The sequence below is a fragment of the Marmota marmota genome, unplaced genomic scaffold, assembly GCF_001458135.2.
Source record: "Marmota marmota marmota unplaced genomic scaffold, marMar, whole genome shotgun sequence".
Classification (NCBI taxonomy): domain Eukaryota; kingdom Metazoa; phylum Chordata; class Mammalia; order Rodentia; family Sciuridae; genus Marmota; species Marmota marmota.
The window spans coordinates 3,932,265-3,953,200 of record NW_026000075.1 but is presented as its reverse complement, the minus strand read 5'-3'; the positions used below and the strand labels follow the sequence as shown (position 1 = coordinate 3,953,200).

Below are 20,936 nucleotides of genomic sequence, written 5' to 3'. Positions count from 1 at the left end.
AAATGTCACCACTATCTGGACAGTTGGGAATATTTAACTGGGAATGTGGTCTTTCTTTAGCTCTGAAGAATCTGTAGTACTGGTTTTGGTTGATTTGGTAACAAACGTGAAATTTAAAAACAATTTTGAAAGTAAAAAAAAATGTAGATTCATCTTCTACAAATCAATGACATATAAAAAGTGGAAAAGTGTTTCTTGAGGTTAAATCAGACTAAAGAGGGATAACAAGTAGATTTCATGGATGGAATTTATTTGGATCTTAGTTTTGAATAAAACAATTGAAAAAGGACATTTGTCCTGCAGTCAAATTACAGTATTAGAGGATATTAAAGAATTAATGTTAGTTTTTGTTGGGCAAGTGGTGCACACCTGCAATCCCAGCAACTCAGGAGGCTGGTACAGGAGGATTGCAGGTTCAAGGCCAGCCTTAGCAATTTAGCGAAGCCCTAAGCAACTTACTGAGACCCTGTCTAAAAAAAAAAAAAAGGGCTCAGGATATATCTCAGTGGTAAAGTGTCCCTGGGTTCAATCCCTAGTACAAAAGAAAAAAAAAGAAAGAAAGAATGTTATTGTGTGTGTGTGTGTGTGTGTAAAAATTATATGTATTCATGTAAGAAAATACTATATTTTATATAGAAGCATGCAGGAGTGAAATGATGTGAAAATTTTTAAAATGCTTCAGAAAGGGGGCAGGGGGAGAGAAAGAAGGAGAAAGATGAGAGTGAGAAGGGAAGAATAAAACAAAGAAATAAATCAGGTAAAGGGTAACAAAATCATATAACTATGGAAAACTTTGATAAGTATAGGGGGGTTCAGCTCATTTATTCTTTTTTTTTTTTCCAACTTGCTTAGGCTGACCTTGAACTTGTGATCCTGCTGTCTCAGCCTCCTGAGTTGCTGGGATTATAGGGATATGCCACCATGCCCAGCAGACTCATTTCCTGCCTTCACAGAGAATATATTCTACCAAGAAAGACACTGTGGAATTTCATCCCATCACAAGAAGAAAGTTGGTTTTTATTGTGATTAGCATTCATTACAAATAATTACTCCTTTGCAGAGTATTTTTATTTTTGTAAAATTTGTTTATTTATTTATTTGGGGAGTACTGAGGATTGAATCCAAGGGTACTCTACCACGGAGACACCATCAGCCTTTTTTAACTTTTGATACAGGGTCTCACTAAATTGCTGCAGCTGGCCTTGAACTTGTGATCCACCTTCCTCAGTCACTAGGATTACAAGCACTGGCTTGCAGGGTTTTTTAAACTTACAATTGACAACATCAGGAAAAGTGATGTTACTTAGTTTGAGGTAGTCAAAGTTTGGAGTAAGTAAACTAGATATTTCTGATTATCAAAAGCAGCTTCTATGTTTACCATTTTTTTAATATTTATTTTTTAGTTTTAGGTGGACACAATATCTTTATTTTACAATTACGTGGTGCTGAGGATGGAACCCAGTGACCCTGCATGCTAGACGAGCACTCTAACTACTGAGCCACAATCCCAGCCCCATGGTTAACATTTAGTATGTGGCACCACTTGATATTATGTCTTCAGTACTTAAAGAAGAAAATACTCCAAAAAAATTACAAGTATGAAAGAATCACAAAGCATTTCAAGGTAGCCTTGGAAGACTGTATGAAACTAACTAAAGACATATTTCTTATTGCCCCTCCACAGTGGCTACCATAATTATTGTTAGAGTCTGTAAACAAGTCAGGATGGCACCTGGTATTTTGCCAGGGGGAGTGGTTAATGTTAAGGTCTGTAAACAAGTCTGGATGGCGCCTGGCAAAATGCCAGAGGGAGTGGTTTGTAAAGTAATGCCAGCGAGCCATTAAGTGTGGAGATTCCTTATTGGTTGACTGCTGTATCTAGTTTATGCTAATTAAGATAAGCTGTGTGGAATGTATATATACCGTTCCTGTCCTACAATAAACGGCTCCCGCACCTGCTGTATCAGTCTACACAAGTTGTTCGTCACCCCCCTTTTTGCTGCAGCCGGACTTCGGCAATTATCTTGAAAATAGTAGACTTTTTTTTCCTTATGGAAAATAGTAGACTTTAATAAGTACTTGTTAAATGAATCCAAATGAAATTCAAAGGCATGTTAATGAAGTATACATTTTAATAGATTCTGTTTTTTAATCATAGACTGTAAGTAGAGCAATGTATGAATTTAGCCCTTGAAACTGTCAGACAGACTAGTGATTCTGCAATAACAAACAATCCCAAAATTTAGTAAAGCTTGTTTCTTGTTTGGCAGCCTCTGCTGTGGGTTCTGTTTACTCCATTCAGAGGAAGAGAGAAATCGAAAACTGAATACTGGAAATGAAATGCCTCCACCTAGAAGTGACACAGAACACTTCCACTGCCATTTCAGTGGCCTAAGCAAGTTAATACCCAGTTTCAAGCAGGATAGATAGTATAATCACTTGTATGCCTGAAAGTAGAGAGTATCAAAAATTGGATACTATTGGAAGGGGGTTATGGCTTAGTGGTAGAGCATTGCCTAGCATGTGTGAGGCACTGGGTTTCATTCTCAGCACTGCACATAAATAAGTAAAAAAAAAATAAAAGGTCCATCAACAACTAAAAGATATTTAAAAATATTGGATATTGCTAAGCAGTGATAATGCTTACCAGAACCAAAACAATGAGCTGTTTTTCCCAGGGATAACAAACATATCTATTACCTGGAAAATGTTTCCTTTTCATCACCTATTAGTGTCAATTTCCCTTTATGTGGTTCAAGCCTTCAGATCATTGCAGGTATGGTGTCAAGTTCAAGTCTATCAAGTGGATACCACACTTAATGTTTGTTTCCAGGTGCTACAAATACACCCAGTGCTCCAGAAAAATTAAAAGCACCACAGAAACACTGCACAGAGAATCACTATTACTATTTTAATAAGAAAGACTGGGTAGATTTTATTCCTTCACTTATTTGGTTACTCACTTAGCTAAATTAAAAATTAGATTAAGTCTAAAAATTGTGAAAAGAGTTTACAGTCAGGCTGGGACCCTGGTCCACTAAAAACTCTTGGTTAACTCTCAGGGATGAGACTGAAGAAAGGAAAAATGGGGTAGTCTTTTGCAACCAGGAGATTATCTCTGTCCCATTTTAGGTAACCAAATTGCGTGGGTTAATTGGCAGGCTAGTTCTGGGCTTTGTTGGCTTTAAAAGTACTTCACTACCACTATTTGACCCAGCAATCCCATTCCTTGGTGTATACTCAAAGGACTTTAAAAAAGCATACTACAGTGATGCAGCCACATCAATGTTTACAGCAGCACAGTTCACAATAGCCAAACTGTGGAACCAATCTAGATGCCCTTCAATAGATGGCATAAAGAAACTGGTATATATATACAAAATGGAATATTACTCCACAATAAAAGAGAATAAAATTGTGGCATTTTCAGGTAAGTGGATGGAATTTCAGGTAAATTAGAGAATATCATGCTAAGTGAAGAAAGCCAATCCCCCCCGCCCCCCAAAAAAAGGCCAAATATTTTCTCTGATAAGTGGATGCTGATTCATCATGGGGTGCGTGTGTGCATGGGATGAGAGGAGGAATTTTGCATTGCCCAAAGGAGATCGAGGGGAGCAGAAGGGGCATGGAGATAGGAAAGATGGTAGAATGAGACAGATGTCATGATCTTAGATACATGTATGATTGCATGAATGGTGTGACCCTACTTTGTGTACAATCAGAGAAGTGAAAAATTGTGCTCCCTTTGTGTACAATGAATCAAAGAGCATTCTGCTGTCATGTATAACTGATTAGAACAACAACAACAACAAAAAGGTACTTCACTGCCTGGAAGGCCTTTTCTGTGTAGGTGGCTTGAAATTATGAATGCTAGGTATATCTGCTGAGTATGTGAAATCAGTGACTTGGGACTACAGCATGCAGCTGCCTGAGAGAGGAGCATATCAATCACCCAGTGAGGTCTGCAGTAGTGCAGTGGTCTAGATGCTCTAGACACTGTTTATCAATTCATTCAGTAAACTGAATAACTAGACACTTTACCCATCACATCCTCCTTAGACTAATCTAGGCCATCTGTCATGTGTTCCTTTAACACTCTGTTGCCCTATAAGTTTACTCAATGCATTTCAATGTTGTTTAACTGCCTATCTTCCCCATCAACTCTAAGGATGAGTAGGTCCATGATTGTCTTGTTTGCGCCACATCCCCAGAATCTATCACAGTGCCAGACACAGGATATATATGCAATGAATATTCTATGAAAAACATTGGTCGAGCATGGTGACACAGTCCTATAATTCAGCTACTTGGGAGACAGAGGCAGGAGGATCACAAGTTCTAGGCCAGCACAGGCAATTTAGTGAGACCACACCCTGAGGATGTGGCTCAGAGGTAAAGCACCCCTGAGTTCAATTCCTAATAGTGTCCACATGAACACACACACACACACACACACACACACACATAGAAAGAGATGGAGAGAAAAAGAGGTTTATTAAAAGACACTGTACTTGAAAGGAAAGCGAAGAACCGGGAGACAGGTGAGTGAGAAATGAAAGACTGAGACTATGCAGAGAGTTTATTTGTCAGAGCTGACCAATAAAGGCACATCTCTCTATAGATGGAAAGAGGCAACACAGGCTTAGGCTCTGCAACTTTTATGGGGCAGGCTCAGGGATTAGAGCTGGGCAGGCCCTAATGTGGGTGGTTAAGATCAGGGTTGATAGAAGGGAGTGGTGAGCCTTTCTCAGAAAGGCCCTTGGGCGGGAAAGCAAAACTTTTTCTTAAAATGGTGACTGTCACTTAAGATGGCCATCCAGATGCTAAGCAAGGACCTTACAGTACTAAGCCAGGAGCTGGAATAGATTGGAAGATAAAATTAGAACTCACTGCCTGTGGAAAAACAATGTAAACAGGAATGGAACCAAAAGTTGTGAGGTCAGAAGCTTGTGCAAAGTAGAAAGAAGCATTTAAGAATATAAAATTATAAACACAAAGTACTTTGTCTTGGAAGAGGTTCACGCAACTGAACGGACTTGAAGCTTAAGCTTCGCTATATTCATTGCAAATGTATGATAAGTGGTGATAAATGAACTAATGTGCCAATCGCTGTGGAATTTCTGAAGAATGATCAGAGATCTCAGCAAGGGAAAATCCTTTCAAAGGATTTATCTTTTCAAAGAAGAGATAAATCCTGATCTTATAAATAGAAACAAAGGAAAGAGATTTCAGATTTTAAAAAAAGGACATGCTAAATCACATAGGTGAGAGAGAGGCAATTTACCTGTGGAACAGTGAGAAGTACTATTTGACTGGTATGGAACTGGGTGAAGAAAGTTTAGGATGGTGGTTCTCAAAGTATGATTCCTGGCCAGCAGTACCAACATTTCTTGGGAACTTGCCAAGTTGCAGTTGCTCAGGCCCTAGTCCAGACTTACCCATAGAAAAACTCAGGATAAAACACAAAAATTTATATTTAAACAGAGTCTCTAAATGATTCTAATGCTTTTTTTTTTTTTTTTTTTTTTTTTTTTTTGATGCCAGGGATTGAGTCCAGGGGCACTTAAGCACTAAGCCACATCCCCAACACTTTTTATTTTTTATTTGGAAACAGGATTTCACTAAGTTACTTAGGGCATCACTACATTGCTGAGGCTGGCCTTGAACTTGTGATCCTCTTGCCTCAGCCTCCCAAACCACTGGGATTACAGGTATAGGCCAGAGTGCCAAACTCAATTCTAATGCATTTTAAAGTGTGAAAAACAATGCCTTAGATTACTTGAGCATCAGATGAAGTTATTTTATTTCTCACAAATTTAATTTTGGACTGTTATATAAGATAGCCAGAAATAAGAATAAAAGAATTATGATAGAGAGAGAGAGAAAAATAATAATTTTATTTCATACCCCCAAATAAATTACAAATAAAGAGCTAAAGTAGAGGATCTGACCAGAACTTTCATGTAAGAATTTATTGTCTCAGCATAAAGCCAATAATAGGACCTATAAAGAAAAATATTAGTAGGCTTTATTTCATAATAATTGGAGAACTAACAATACTTAAAAGTAAAAACAAACTAAAAAGAAATATACATATCACCTATCAATGGTAAAAGGCCAAGATTATTAATTTTAAAAAATATAAACAACATGTTTTAAAAAAATAGGAAAAGGCCATTCACTGAAAACTCATGAATGACAAATAGCCAATAAACACCTGAAAAAAAGAATTTAATTTCAAACAAAAATACATATTAAAATGGAACACTACATTTTACTTACTAAATCAGCAAAGCATTTTTTGAAGATGGAAGCAACTTAAGCGTCCACTACTTAACTGTATGATCCCTTGTAGTAGTGCAAAGTGCTACTAACATTTTAATAGCATAAAGAACACTCAAACTACATTTTTGAAAATGTTACAAAACAACATAAACAATAATATTCTAATTTTGAGAAAACGTGTGGAGGGATAAAAATAATGGGAAGATATGAGAGCAAAACATTACCATTGATTAGCTCAGAGTTATGGGATAACATTTTTCTTTTGTTCTTCATACTTTTTTACTGTCTCCATTATTTTAAAAACATGCATCCCTTTTCTTTTCTTTCTTTCCCTTTTTTTTTCTCCCATGTATCCCTTTTCTAATCAGGAAAATATTAAGCTATTCTATAATGTGGCAAAAAATTAGAAAGATGAGGATTAAATATTCCTAAATCAAAACTATAATAGAATTTAGTAAACTATAAGTTGGTATTTTGAGATTTCAAAGTTTCACTCAAGGGCTGGGGATGTGGCTCAAGGGGTAGTGCGCTGGCCTGGCATGCGTGCGGCCCGGGTTAGATCCTCAGCACCACATACAAACAAAGATGTTGTGTCCGCCGATAACTAAAAAATAAATATTAAAAAATTCTCTCTCTTTCTCTCTCTCTCTTTAAAACAAACAAACAAAACAAAACAAAGTTTCACTCAAGTTGCCACCCTCCTTTGGACGGGGAGGTGGGGGAGGAGAGGAAAAGGAAGAACTTACAATGAAACTGTAAATATACATAGTCAAGCTACTCAAAGAACTTTAAATTGCCTTTGATTTGTGATTATGTTACAAGACATCTAAACATTGTAATTCTCTTCTAAGTGGCAGTGTGAGAATTTTTCAAAATAATGCACTGGGTAGGAGAGGGTAAGATGTGTGTTTAACTACAAAACGTTTTGGAATAAAACTTCATCCTAGAATGCAGATTGACACAAGACTACCCAGCGAGCAAAAATAACTAAAGATGGTCGCATGACACCCTCTTGTGGCTTCCACTATGTCTAGATCAGGAAACAACAGAACCAGCAGAGAAGGAAGGGAAGGATATAGGTGGTTCTTTATAAATTTATGTATCAATCGCGTATGGATTCCCTGTTCTGTGCCAGGGACAAACTATACTACAAAACAGCTTTAAGTCTCTTCGTACTTTATCCAAGTCATACCAACATTCGTGAACATTCGTTTATTTGAACTGAATACACACAAAGATTATGAGGTCATAAAAATAAAGCCTCACCAACAAGTAGTGTCTCTTCTAAATACCATATAGCTTTATTTCCTTAGAGAGGGTGAAGGAATGGGGTAAGGTCTGTTTCCTCCTTTCCAGAGGTTCATTGGTTAATTAGCACATGCGTATCAGAAAAAGCACAACAGAAGTAAATTAAAAATCATAAATTGCTGACATGACTTTCCAAGTGACCTTGGACAAAGATTATTATATATGGACCTCATTCATTCATTTCATAATTATTTGAACCCTGGGTGCTTTGTCTATAAAAATAAAGTGTCAATCTCTCACAAGCTAAATTTTCTAATTTGTAAATTGATACTAATTACTTCAACCTGTTGTCAAAAGGATTAGGGGCTGGGGGTAAAGCTCAGTGGTAGTGTTTTGTATGCACCAAGACCTGGCTTCCATTCTCAGTATGAGGGCTGAGGGGGATTCAACATGATCACACTTAAAAGTTGCTTTCTTTCTTGATTTTTCTCTGTGATGGTGTTGGGGCTCGAACCTCAGGCCTCGCGCTTGCAAAGTACACACTTCACCCCTGAGCTGTATTCTCAGCCCTACAGGTCATTTAAAAAAACGTGTTCATAAATTTATTTATGCTCGTTCAATTTAATCCTTTCATTAGCTGCTCAAGGAACCTCTAGGTCGGAAAAGGAGTGAAATAATCTAATCCAGCACTCTATATAATTTCACGTTCATTCCAAGATTTCTGGAGCCAACGAAACCGGCTGAAGCCTAACAGCCACTCAAGATCTTAACAAGTGTCACCTCTCCCTGTGGACACGATCCTAGCCCGGTGTGCTTCTTCGGTGGGGCCTCGGTAAAACCATGACGCGGCCTTGCCCTTTTTGTCGCCTACAGGGTGCTGGCATGCTTTAGGACTGAAATGCCATCTGCCTTGCCTAACCTGGGCAAGATCAGTCGCGTTAACGCCCTTGAGAGAGCACTGTCGCAAGGGGGACTGCTTGCACGCCGCGCTTCTGCGGTTCCTTGCAGCGCGGGAGGGAGGACGGAGCAGCAGGGGAAAGTTCGTCCGGCCGCCTGGCTAGGAGCAGTTCTACGGGTGGAATCACTCGCTGCGTTTCCTCGGGAGGGGCGGTACCTCGCCCGGAAGGGGCCTGCGGCGGCGGAAAGGCGCCGGCAGGGGGCGCGGGCCTCCGGGCCACCCCCGGGGTGGAGGCCGGTGGTCCCTCCCAGGCCGAGTGTGCGGCGGGNCTGCCCGCGCTCGGCCGCAGCCACCTCATCTGTGCCTGGGCCGGCTGGGGCCCGGGGAAACGGTGAGTGTGAGGGAGGAGCGGACGGGCTGGGCGCTGGACTGCTGCAGGGGACGCCGGCGTGCGGGCGCATCTTCCAACCGGAGAGGGCAGGAAGGGCCGGAGGCTTCCTCAAACTGAAACCCTGCCTTCGTTTAAGGCGGGATGGCGTCCCCCTCCCCCACCCCCAAAGCAGGTCCTGACTGGCCGAGGACGCTGCGGCCCCCCGCGCCTCTTCCTTCGGGGCGCCCTTGGGGTCGTGGTTAGGAGTTCCCCAGCGCCAGCCTGCTAGTGGCTGGGCCGGGTCGAGGCGGGCGCGTGGCGCTCGGTGGAGGCGGCGGGGACCGAGGATTCTTGCCCGGCCCCTCGGACGGGCATGTGTTTTGCGGCGTGGTGCCACGCTGGCCCTCCCGCCGTGCCCGGCAGCTCCGTGACCCTCCGGCGGCGCATCTTGGTGCTCGCGTCGGTCCCGGCGCCCAGTCTCCCAGAGCTGCCCAGACCCACCCGTTCGGGTGCTTAAGCCCCCTCCCGCCACCCTCTCTGGCTTTCTTTGAAGTGCAGCCTAGGGACACCAGTAAATTAAGCAGTTTATCTCCTTACAAAGAGATATCGATTGTGCTAGAGTATTTCAGTAGAGACTGAGTCCAAGTTGAATATATAGTTCATACTCTCCTGAAACATTTTGTTTCAATTTTTTTAAAAAAAATCTAGAAAATATATACTTAGACATTCTTGTTGAAAAAAATGACGGGTGAAAAGATGCTAACTTGTATTGCTAAAATACTTTCTTAAAAACAATGTCTCTTATGGCATGCCCCCCTTTTGTGAATGTATACCATATCATAGGAAGAAGTGTAGGTGTACATACCAAAATGTTAATAGTGGTTTTTCCAGGTGAATGGATTGTAGGTGATTTGCTTTTTTTAGTAATTTTAATTTTCCCGCGGGGAAACATTATGTATAGTTTGTACTTAAGTGGGGAGAGGGGAATGAGTGAAGTTGCATGTGATTCAAAATCTTTGTGATAGGAGGAGGATTGGTGAGCAGATATTTGTTTTGGTACTGACACTGAACCCAGGGGTGCTCTACCACTGAGTTACAGCCCCAGCCCTTTAAAAAAAAATTAATTTTTTTTTTTTTAATTTGGAGAAAAGGTAAATCGCTAAATTGCTGAGGCTGGCTTTGATCTTATGCTTCTCCTTCCTCAGTCTCCCCAGTGGCTGGGATTATAGGTGTGTTCCGCCAAACCTGTTTTAGTGAATAAATGTTTATATTGATAGCTTTGAATAAAAAAAATCAAATTTCTTCATCAAGATAATTATGCATACAAAAAGTTTTTGTTGTTTTAGAGTGTATAGAATATGAATTCTGAAGCTTTTGGCTATAAATTCTCGAAGTATATAAAAGGTTTTAGGGATAAGTCTTGGAATTTTAGCTTATTATATAAAGATGAAAATAGCCTTTTTGATATTTGGATGCATTGGATTGGGCTGGAAACTCAAAAGAATGCTCTTTAGGTTGTTGGGTGGGCATTTTATATATGCTGGGTGAGGCATTTATATCATTTCTGTAAAATTCATGTTTGTCAGTTTTTTTTAGGTGACGGTCTTCCTCTCCTTACAATTGTTGGCCGAGAAAGAACTGGAAACAAGATGTAACTTGGTGGTGGCAGTGCTTAGCCATGAAGATGTACCCACATACAGTTAGAGTTATTCAATGTCCAGGAATCAGAAGACATGTATTTGCATCTCTGGTTTTGCCATTTCTTAGTTGACTTGACTTTCACTGAGTATGTTTCTTCATCAGTAAAATTGAGGTGGGTTGAACAGTAAGCCTCTCAGTGTACATCACAGAATTTTTTAAAAGACAATCTAGAATAAGGGTTAGGAAAATCCTTAATAAACTGAAGTAGTATATTACTATATGATTGCATCTAGTGCTGATATACCCAGAACTTAGTAAAGCAGCAAAAATAGTATGTGCCCCTCAATTCTTTATCACTAGAAATGAGAAAATCACCTTGGTGTTAAGAAAAACAGCACATGAGACTGGATTTCGGTTTCTGGTATTCCCTCCTTGCCCATGCTTCTGTGGACAGGCACTCTTCTGAAATGAGGGGGTAGTTCTGATTTAAACACTAATCTACTGGAACTGGATTGGTGACTTTATCTCCCTATTTGTTTCCAACACTAAATGAAGGAATTGAAGACTTTGTTTCTAAATTGGTTAGATGTGGCTAGGGATGTAGCTCGGTGGTAGAGCAACCTAAGGCCCTGGGTTTATTCCCCAGGACCAAAAAAAAAATTTTTTTTTCTAATAAAATTAGTTAGACTTATATTCAAATCCCAACCTCACTACTTAACCAACTTTGATTAATCAATAACAAGGAGTAAATAATAATTTGGGGAGGGTGTTATGGATTTTGCATAACAGGATTAAATGAAATAACAGGTTCACAGTTTGCTGTATGGCTGGTTAAGAACCTTAACCATTTCAGGTCTATGATTCAGTATTTGTTTTCTCTATGTTTACTTCCCATTCAGCTGAATAGATTAAAATATTAATGCAGATTTATTTCTATTTTGAGATCATTCATAGCTATAACTTTAGAAGGTAAAGTCAAAGGAATATGAAAAATTTATATAAATAATCACATCAGTATATACAATTTTTAGTGTTTAGTAAAATACACTCAAAAGAGTATTATGCTTGAATTATTTCTTTATACTTTTCTAGTTAATTAAATATCTGGAATAATTGTAGTTTTGAATCTCAGAAATGAGCCACACTTTTGCTTATATGACTTTTGTCATGTTTAACTTACAGGTATTTTTTTTTACCACCTGTGGAAACTTTGTAATTCATTTTTCCTCACTGAAATATTAAGAATTATACCAAGTAAGTGGAAAGTACTGAAACTAATTTTATAACTGTTCATGTGGGAGCCAGGCATGGTGGTGTACACCTATAATCCCAGCACCTTGGGAGGCTGAGGGAGGAGGAAGGGGATTTCAAGGCCAGCTTGGGCAAGTTAGTGAGAACCTGTGTCAAAATAAAAAATGAAAAGGACTAGGTATTGCTCAATTGTAGAGTGCCCCTGGTTTTATCTCCAGTACCACAAAAAACAAAAACAGTTGATGGTAAATTAATCATACAATGATTGCCACACCTTTTCTGACTCAGTAGAATAGCAAATGTGACTTTATCAATAAGTTAAGGATTTTTTTTTTCTTAAAAATTATTTATATTCTGAGGTTCTATGTGATGCATATTTTTCTGGAAGCTGTGAGTCAATACAGAGGTGGTAACAATATATTTTTTAGTGTATCCACCTTTAGCTTGAAATCTGAATAAAAATATTCCCAATTGCAGGAAATGTGATTTGATAGCATAATGGGCTTTTTAAAATAAAAAATTTAAGCATAAGTTTTATTATAGTTATCCAATTCTTATCATTACAACATTTGAAAAAGAATTTCTCCATCTTAGTTAGAAAGAATGCAGAAATCAGTGTCCTGTCTCTAAGCTAAATAGGAAAAGTAATCCAAAATATAAACAGAGACATTGTATAGCATTTCTCGTACAAGATTTATTTTCATGTGGCACACACATTTCTTAGTGCAATTCTTTGGTTAGAAATAATTCTTATTACAACATTAACAATTATTTGTGATATTTATTAAATGTTTTTACTTTTTAGATTGAAAAGATATGAATGAGTATCCTAAAAAAAGAAAAAGGAAGACTTTACACCCTTCTCGTTATTCAGGTTAGTGTATAGGTTAATTAATTTAAAGGTGAGTGTGTATATTTTCGAAGAAATTGTATTCTTATCCATTTTCTCAAATGATTAGATAAGACTTAAATATCTGATCAATTTTTAGGTCAGATAAATTTTAAATTCTCTGAATATATATTCCTTATTGTCTACCATATGCTAGAGACAGACACGTTAGAACTTTAAAGACATTATTGTATTTAATTTTCATAATTCCATGGGTTATAGATATTTAAAATTTGTTAACCATCATTACGACTTATATAGCATAATTGAGCTTTGCCTGTCTGATTACCAAGCTGTGCTTAAGACACAATGATGATTTGAAAATATTTTGCATTACTGAGGGAACAAAACTTTATCCTATACATTCTTTTCAGAAATGTGAACTTTCAATTTGACTATGTGATTGAAGTTGGCCGTGTTGTATTGGCAATATGAAGAGGTTTTTATGGCCATTTCTGATATAGCTTACACATACTTGAGACAGTCTCAGACATACCTGTTAGTTTACTCCATGCTCTTATTCTTCTTATCTGAGGAAATTAAGCCTGGTCTACTGCTTACTGGTGTTTCCCAGGCAAAACTTGAAGTGATTATATTCAGAAGCTTTCATTGGACCCTTCAGGCCATTTCCCCTATGTATTATGCTTTCTTTGCCTGATGGCATACCTCTCACTGTTTTGTGCAGTTAACAAGGCATTCATTATATATTTGTATTTTTTCCCCCCATGGTGCTGGGGATTGAACCCAGGGCCTTGCGCATGCAAGGCAAGCACTCTACCAACTGAGCTATATCCCAGCCCTATGTATTTGTATTTTGTGAGATTCTGATTGTAAGGAAAATTTTATCCTTATGTATTTCAAAGTTATTATATTTTAAAGTCTGTAATTTATGCTTTTCTTAAAGCTAAATGTCAGTATTAGATCTGAAATGTTAAAGTTTAAAACTGAGAAAAATACACTTTCATTATAGATGCTATGTTTTTTTTTAATCATTAAAATTGTGCCGAAGATATAGCTCAGTGGTAAAGTACTACTTACATTGTATTCACAAGGCCCTGGGTCTCGGAAGGGAGGGAGGGAGGGAGTTATCTTCGAAAATAATGTGAATTTGAATATGTTAAAGATATATGTATGTTTGAAACATTTTAAAATTTTCTTTTATTGTTTTATATTCAGATTCCTCTGGAATAAGCAGAATTGCAGATGGATTCAATGGGATTTTTTCTGATCATTGTTACAGTGTCTGCTCTATGAGACAGCCAGACTTAAAATATTTTGACAACAAAGGTACATTTAATATTTTCCAAAATACTTATTTCTCTTTGAATTGATTTTACAGTGACTGAGTATATAGGTAGCTCTATGGTAGAGCCCATGCTTAGCATGAATGAGGCCCTGGGTTTGATCCTAACACTGCTAAAAGAAAAAATAAATGCTTTACATTTTTTTTTTTTCCTATTTGAAATGGTAGGTGATCTGGGTGTTGTGACACATGCCTATAATCCCAGCAACTTGGAAGGCCAAGATAGGAGGATAGTAAATTTGAGACCAGCCTCAGCAATTTAGCAAAACCCTGTCTCAAAAAAATAAAGGACTATGGGTTTAGCTTAGTGGTAGAGTGCCCCTGGGTTCAATGCCTAGTATCTCCCTCCCACACACAAAAAATGGGGGGGATATAAAATATTGAGTTAATGATTTTAAAGCAGGCAAGAGTTTGAATTTGGTATAACTTAAGAAAATGTAGTGTTTGGTATTTTTCTTTTAAGAAAGCAAGTAAGTAATTTCATTTTTTAACTTTTTTCCAGACATATGAATAAAAAACACACCTTCCTAAATCCTTTTTAATTGTGTAGGAATTGGTGGCAAAGCAGGAGTGATGTGGAGTTGGGAGCATTTATGGTGGAAGGTTAAGAACAGTGTTTCCATAGCTCTTCCACTCAGCTATACCTCTCAGTCTGAAAGGCTAATGAACAGAGGGTGAGCAAGGTCAACCTCAACAGTTATGAATCTTGTATCTCCTATTGACTCTTATTTTCTAGGCATTGAGTAGAATGATAACAACTTTTTTTTTTTTTTTTTAAAGAGAGAGAGAGAGAGAATTTTTTAATATTTATTTATTAGTTCTCGGCGGACACAACATCTTTGTTTGTATGTGGTGCTGAGGATCGAACCCAGGCCTCACGCATGCCAGGCAAGCGCGCTACCACTTGAGCCACATCCCCAGCCCGAATGATAACAACTTATGCTTACTGTCTTCTCTCTGAGTGATCACTGACACAACAAATTCCTTTGGGCTCCTATTATAATCACAGAAACATACGTTATAAAGTACACATGAACTCAGTGATCACTGACACAATGAATTCCTTGGACTCCTATTAGAATCACAGAAACATACGTTATAAAGCACACATGGACTCAGGGCTATCATTGTGAACTTACGTTTAGCTTGATATAGATTCAGATTGATATACGTTAGTGTTAATAGATGCGGTAGTATACACACACATTTTGTGCTCTGTTAAACTGAGAGGACCTATGAGCAGTGATACTTCAGGAGCAATGGTGACATTTTGTGTCCATATCATGGTTTCCAATACCATTCATAAGTAAAAGGAACTAAGTCCCCTGGAGAAATAGTTGACGTTAGGTCTGGGGCAAGAACAGAAAAGTCCTTTCAAAACAAAACAAGAGGCTGAAGCAGAAAGATTATAAGTTCAAGGCCAGTCTGGGCAACTTAGCAAGACCTTATCTCAGTATTTTAAAAAGGACTAAGGACCATAAAGAAAAATTATGTCATTTGCAGGAAAATGAATGGAACTTCAGAACCTTATGTTAAACAAAGTAAGCCAAACTCAGAAGGTTATGAGTTATATGTTATCTTTCATATGTAGAAACTAGATAGGGAAAAGAAAGTGGGGTGCATCTCATGAAAATCAAAGGGAGTAAAGGGGAGGAAACCAGGGACAGTGGTGTATGTCTGTAATCCCAGTTGTCTCAGGAGGCTGAGACAAGAAAATTGCAAGTTCAAAGCACCCTTACTACCTAGAAACCACACACATTCACACACACACTTATTAGGGGTATGCTTAAGGAGCATAAGAATCCATCTGAAAGAGCTCCCAATAACCAAAGCTGAAATAATTTGGGGGATTAAAAAAATCAAATTATAATCTAAAGAATCAATTAAATATCCAAAGTCTATACTGATGTAGATGACTGAATAAATAAATAAGGGATATAAAACAAATCTCCTGTATAGAAGAAATTTATTTATGTAGAGGGGAGTTATGTTCTATCTCCTTTTTGTAAAGGAGATAGAACATAACTTCTCACTCTTTAATTGTGATAAAGTATGAAAGGAAAGAGTGACTTTATAATAGAGAAACCTAACTACTACTTTAGCCAGGTGATCAAGGTCAACATCAACAGTTACAAGTCATGTTGATATAGTATGCAGTCTTACCAAGAGCGCATCACATTTACATCACAGTTTACTTCAGAATTGTGCTGCTCAATAACTCATGATTCCAATGTAACCATAAAAAAGAAATAGCAGATTCCATTATTGGGATATTCTACAAAATACCTGACCAGTAGTCCTCAAAATAGCCTAAAGAGACAGGATAATTAAATATAATATGGGATCCTGGAACAGAAAAAAGACATACTGGGTAAAGTAGGGATATTAATGTATCACTAGTAATATATCTGTCATTGGACTGGGATTATGGCTCGGTGGTAGAGTGCTTGCCTAGCATGCATGAGGTACTGGGTTCAATCCTCAGCACCACACAAATGTAAAATAAAGATATTGTGTCCACCTAAAACTAAAAAAAAAAAGTAATAATTTTTTTAAAAAAGTAATATATCCATCATTAATTATAACAAATGTACTATAAGATGTTAATAGTGGGGAAACAGCATGAGATACATAGGAACTCGATCTTCATAACTTTCTATAAATCTGAAACTTATATAAAGTCTATTTAAAAAAAAAAAACGTGGGCTGGGGATTTAACTCAGTGGTATAGCATCCCTAGATTCAAGCCCCAGTACTGCAAAAATAAAACATGTTGAAACCCAGTTTTGTCTATTGACCTGCATTTCCATTTCCCCATGCTAACTTGGTAGAACCTGGGCTAAGGAAATAAAGGCTTATTCAAACTCAGAAACTTAAAATTCCTAAGCAAGTTCAAAAAGTGTGTTTATTCTTGGGCTATGGTTGTAGCTCAGCGGTAGAGCACTAGCATGTGCAAGGCTCTGGGTTCGATTCTCAGCACCACATAAAAAATGTCTGTCTACAACTGAAAAAAAAAATGTATTCTTGTCTAATTGGGGCATAAAAGCATTTGCTTATTTGGGCAGGTTGTTTTATTTGTTTGTGGTATATAGATAACATCTCTCTTAATGGCTAAATCTAAGTCCTTAGTTTCTATTGGAATTCAAAATTGTATCAAAAATAGTTATTGCTTTATTTTATAATAATGTTTAGTGCTTTGATATAAATAATAAAAATTTTTCCAAATTTTTTTTTTTACAGATGATGATTCTGATACCGAGACATCAAATGACTTGCCAAAATTTGCAGATGGAATCAAGGCCAGAAACAGAAATCAGAACTATCTGGTTCCCAGTCCTGTGCTTAGAATTATAGACCACACTGCCTTTTCTGCAGGTTAGGGAAACTAATCATATTGGCATATTTCTATAGACCTATGAGAAAAACTCAGTGCATACCATAAACTTCTTTTGGCACTGTGGTATCTATCTAATTGATCAATTGAATAACAGTAATATAATAATAGGATCATTTCATTTTTCAGAAAAATCTGCTGATGTAGAAATTTGTGATGAAGAGTGTGATTCACCCGAATCAATCAACCAGCAAACTCAAGAGGAGAGTCCTATAGAAGTTCACACCGCTGAAGATGTCCCCATTGCTGTAGAAGTGCATGCCATTTCTGAGGATTATGACATAGAGACAGAAAACAATTCCTCTGAGAGCCTCCAAGACCAAACTGATGAAGAACCACCAGCTAAGCTTTGTAAAATTCTTGACAAGAGCCAAGCTTTGAATGTGACTGCTCAGCAGAAATGGCCTTTACTGAGAGCTAATAGCAGTGGCCTCTATAAATGTGAACTTTGTGAATTCAATAGTAAATATTTTTCTGATTTAAAACAGCATATGATCCTGAAGCATAAACGTACCGATTCAAATGTGTGTCGAGTATGTAAGGAAAGCTTCTCTACCAATATGCTTCTGATTGAACATGCCAAACTACACGAAGAAGATCCCTACATTTGTAAATACTGCGATTACAGGACAGTAATTTTTGAGAACCTCAGCCAGCACATTGCAGACACCCACTTTAGTGATCACCTGTATTGGTGTGAGCAGTGTGACGTGCAGTTCTCCTCAAGCAGCGAACTCTACCTGCATTTCCAGGAGCACAGCTGTGATGAACAGTACTTGTGTCAGTTCTGTGAACATGAAACAAATGATCCAGAAGACTTGCATAGCCATGTTGTAAATGAGCATGCGTGTAAATTAATAGAACTAAGCGATAAGTATAACAATGGAGAACACGGACAATACAGCCTCTTAAGCAAAATTACCTTTGACAAATGTAAGAACTTCTTTGTGTGTCAAGTATGTGGTTTTCGGAGTAGACTTCATACAAATGTTAACAGGCATGTTGCTATTGAACATACTAAAATATTTCCTCATGTTTGTGATGACTGTGGGAAAGGCTTTTCAAGTATGCTAGAATATTGCAAGCATTTAAATTCACATCTATCTGAAGGGATTTATTTATGTCAATATTGCGAATATTCAACAGGACAGATTGAAGATCTTAAAATTCATCTAGATTTCAAGCATTCGGCTGACTTGCCTCATAAATGTAGTGACTGCTTGATGAGGTTTGGAAATGAAAGGGAATTAATAAGTCACCTTCCAGTCCATGAAACAACTTGATTATTCTCTTTATTTTGATTTACATAATGTTTTTGTGAAATAATAAATTCAACCTTTTTTTTTGAGATGTTAAAATGGGTAATTTTAAAAACATGAGATTTGCCTTTTAACAAGTAACATTTTCCAGTATGTAATTATACCTTAATTGTGGTATTCAATTGCATGGTAGTATATAGTTTTAATCATTCTTGGTGACTGTAATTTGGTGTCTTGCATGTGGTTCAATTTTATGAATTGAGAAGAAACATGTACTGAAAAAACTATCTACAGTTTTCCTTCCTTAACCATGGTGCTATTAACCTTTTTAAACGCAAGATAGGCTTAGTTTTTTAGTGTATGAAGTTATTAAATTACTGCACTACCAGAACTAAAAGAACATAAAATACATTTAAGTTCATTCACACTCCATTAATAAGACCACCCCCCCCCTTTTTGTAATCCCCATCAGGAATTAACCCCTAAGCCATCAGTAGACTCTGTGATTAATAACAGTAGGAAGTCTTCGTTATAGTAGGGGAAAATGCCATTTTGGGGGGCAGTTTTTCATTTTTTAAATCCCCTATCTGTTGAATAATTTTGAGATTGGGGAGATGGTAAAGCAATAGACAAAAAGGTAACCATTTCATAACTGATTGACATTTTATCTTCAATTATAGGACTATGAAGATATGCCCAACTTCTTTTTTTTTTGGTACCAGAAATTTAACCCCCAGGACACTTAACCACTGAGCCACATCTCCATAACTTTTTTATTTATCTAGAGACAGGGTCTCACTTAGTTCCTAAGGCTCACTTTGAATTTGGGCTTTTAACTTGGGATCCTTCTGCCTCAGCCTCCCAAGCCACTGGGATTACAAGTGTGGGCCACTACCCCTGGCTAATGCCCAAACTTCTGATACCAAATTATACATTGAGAAAACTCATTAAATTAGGAAGATCTGGGTGATAAGGAGTTGCTGGCATGATAATGATAAATTAGCTTTATTATTTTTATTAATTGACTATAGCTACCATAACAAATTATTACAAACTGGGTTGCCTAAATAGCAGAAATTTATTGAAATTCTGAAGGGCAGAAGTTAATAAAGGGATTGGCACAGTTTGTTCCTTCTGTAACCTGTGAGGGAAGAATCTGTTCCAGATCTCTCTCTTTGGCTTATACATGGTCATATTCATGTTCATAGGGTATTCTCTTTGTATTAAGTCTTGTTTCCACATTTCCTCTTTATAGACATACCAGTCATCCTGTATTTTAGGGGCTATACTACTAGCTTCATTTTAATTTGATAAACATTCAAATAAGGGCTGGGTATGGTGGCGCATACCTGTAACCCCAGCAGCTCAGGAGGCAGGTGCTAGGCAACTCAGATTGTCTCTAAATAAAATACAAAATAGGGTTGGGGATGTGACTCAGTGGTCTAGTACCCCTGAGTTCAATCCCCAGGGACCAGGAAAAAAAAGATTCAAATAAGGCCTGAAGTACTGAGGACTTCTAACATGAATTTGGGGAAACAATCACAGATCAATAAATAGCTTCTAAAATAATACCAAGATAGAATTTTTTTTTTAGAGAATTTTTTTTAGTTTTTGGCGGACACAACATCATTGTTTGTATGTGGTGCTCAGGATCGAACCCGGGCCGCACGCATTCCAGGCGAGCGCACTACCGCTTGAGCCACATCCCCAGCCCTTCAAGACAGAATTTTAAAATATGTTTTTATTAGTGCATTGTAATTATACATACTAGTAGGGTTTATTGTGACATTTATACATGCACATAATTTTCTCCATTTCCTAGTACATTCCTTTATCCATACATTCTTTCCCCTCCTTCCTTCCCTAGTCCTCTTACTCTATTTTAATGATCTAAGAAGATAGAATTGTACATTTTTTTTTCTTTTTTTTCAGTACTGGGAATTGAATCCAGGGGCATTCTACATTGAGCTACATCTGCAGGCCTTTTTATTTTTTGAGACAGGGTCTGGCTAAATTGCTATAGCTGGACTCAAACTTGTGATAGTTCTGCATTAGCCTCCTGAGTCGCTGAGATTAAATAAATGTATGCCTCCATGCCTGATGTTGCTTTCAAATTTAATAAGCATTGCTGCAAACATTATTATTTCCCAGATATATTGATACAGTTGAAAAGACCAATTTACAACCCCAGAATTTGGTCTTATTTTGAGATGGGTGGCTACAACTAATATTCTCAAATCCATCCCATCATATTGCTGGTCTTAGTGTTTATTCCATAATCCCAGCCCCTGGAGGATTGTAAATTCAAGGCCAGCCTGGACAATTTACCAAGATGTGGTCTCAATAATAAACCTTATTTCTGTTTTTGTCATATAAGCATACTTGCATTCCTAAAAAC

General features: G+C 37.6%; 1 protein-coding gene across 3 annotated transcripts; it reads left to right on the top strand.

Moving 5' to 3' along the window:
* Window positions 1-8,731: 8,731 nt before the first annotated feature.
* Window positions 8,732-18,825, top strand: Znf639 (zinc finger protein 639). 3 transcript variants are annotated; one of them, XM_048814251.1, is made up of 7 exons: window positions 8,732-8,822; window positions 10,398-10,614; window positions 11,625-11,696; window positions 12,499-12,567; window positions 13,759-13,869; window positions 17,126-17,260; window positions 17,409-18,825. In XM_048814251.1, exons 4-7 carry the CDS (start codon window positions 12,510-12,512, stop codon window positions 18,560-18,562), a joined length of 1,458 nt encoding a protein of 485 aa, XP_048670208.1. In that variant the 5' UTR covers window positions 8,732-8,822; window positions 10,398-10,614; window positions 11,625-11,696; window positions 12,499-12,509; the 3' UTR covers window positions 18,563-18,825. The 3 variants fall into 3 exon arrangements, with proteins under 3 accessions (XP_048670208.1, XP_015349727.1, XP_015349728.1); XM_015494241.2 differs by having other exon boundaries at window positions 8,748-8,822; window positions 10,388-10,614; XM_015494242.2 differs by lacking the exons at window positions 8,732-8,822; window positions 10,398-10,614; window positions 11,625-11,696 and having other exon boundaries at window positions 12,499-12,595.
* Window positions 18,826-20,936: the final 2,111 nt, after the last annotated feature.

Bases quoted from the DNA above. Each gene is read 5' to 3' on its own strand.
- Znf639 (XM_048814251.1), top strand. From the start codon at position 12,510: ATGAATGAGTATCCTAAAAAAAGAAAAAGGAAGACTTTACACCCTTCT. The intron at 13,870-17,125 runs GTACATTTAATA...TTTTTTTTACAG, and splicing joins AAAATATTTTGACAACAAAG to ATGATGATTCTGATACCGAG. The intron at 17,261-17,408 runs GTTAGGGAAACT...TTCATTTTTCAG, and splicing joins CCACACTGCCTTTTCTGCAG to AAAAATCTGCTGATGTAGAA.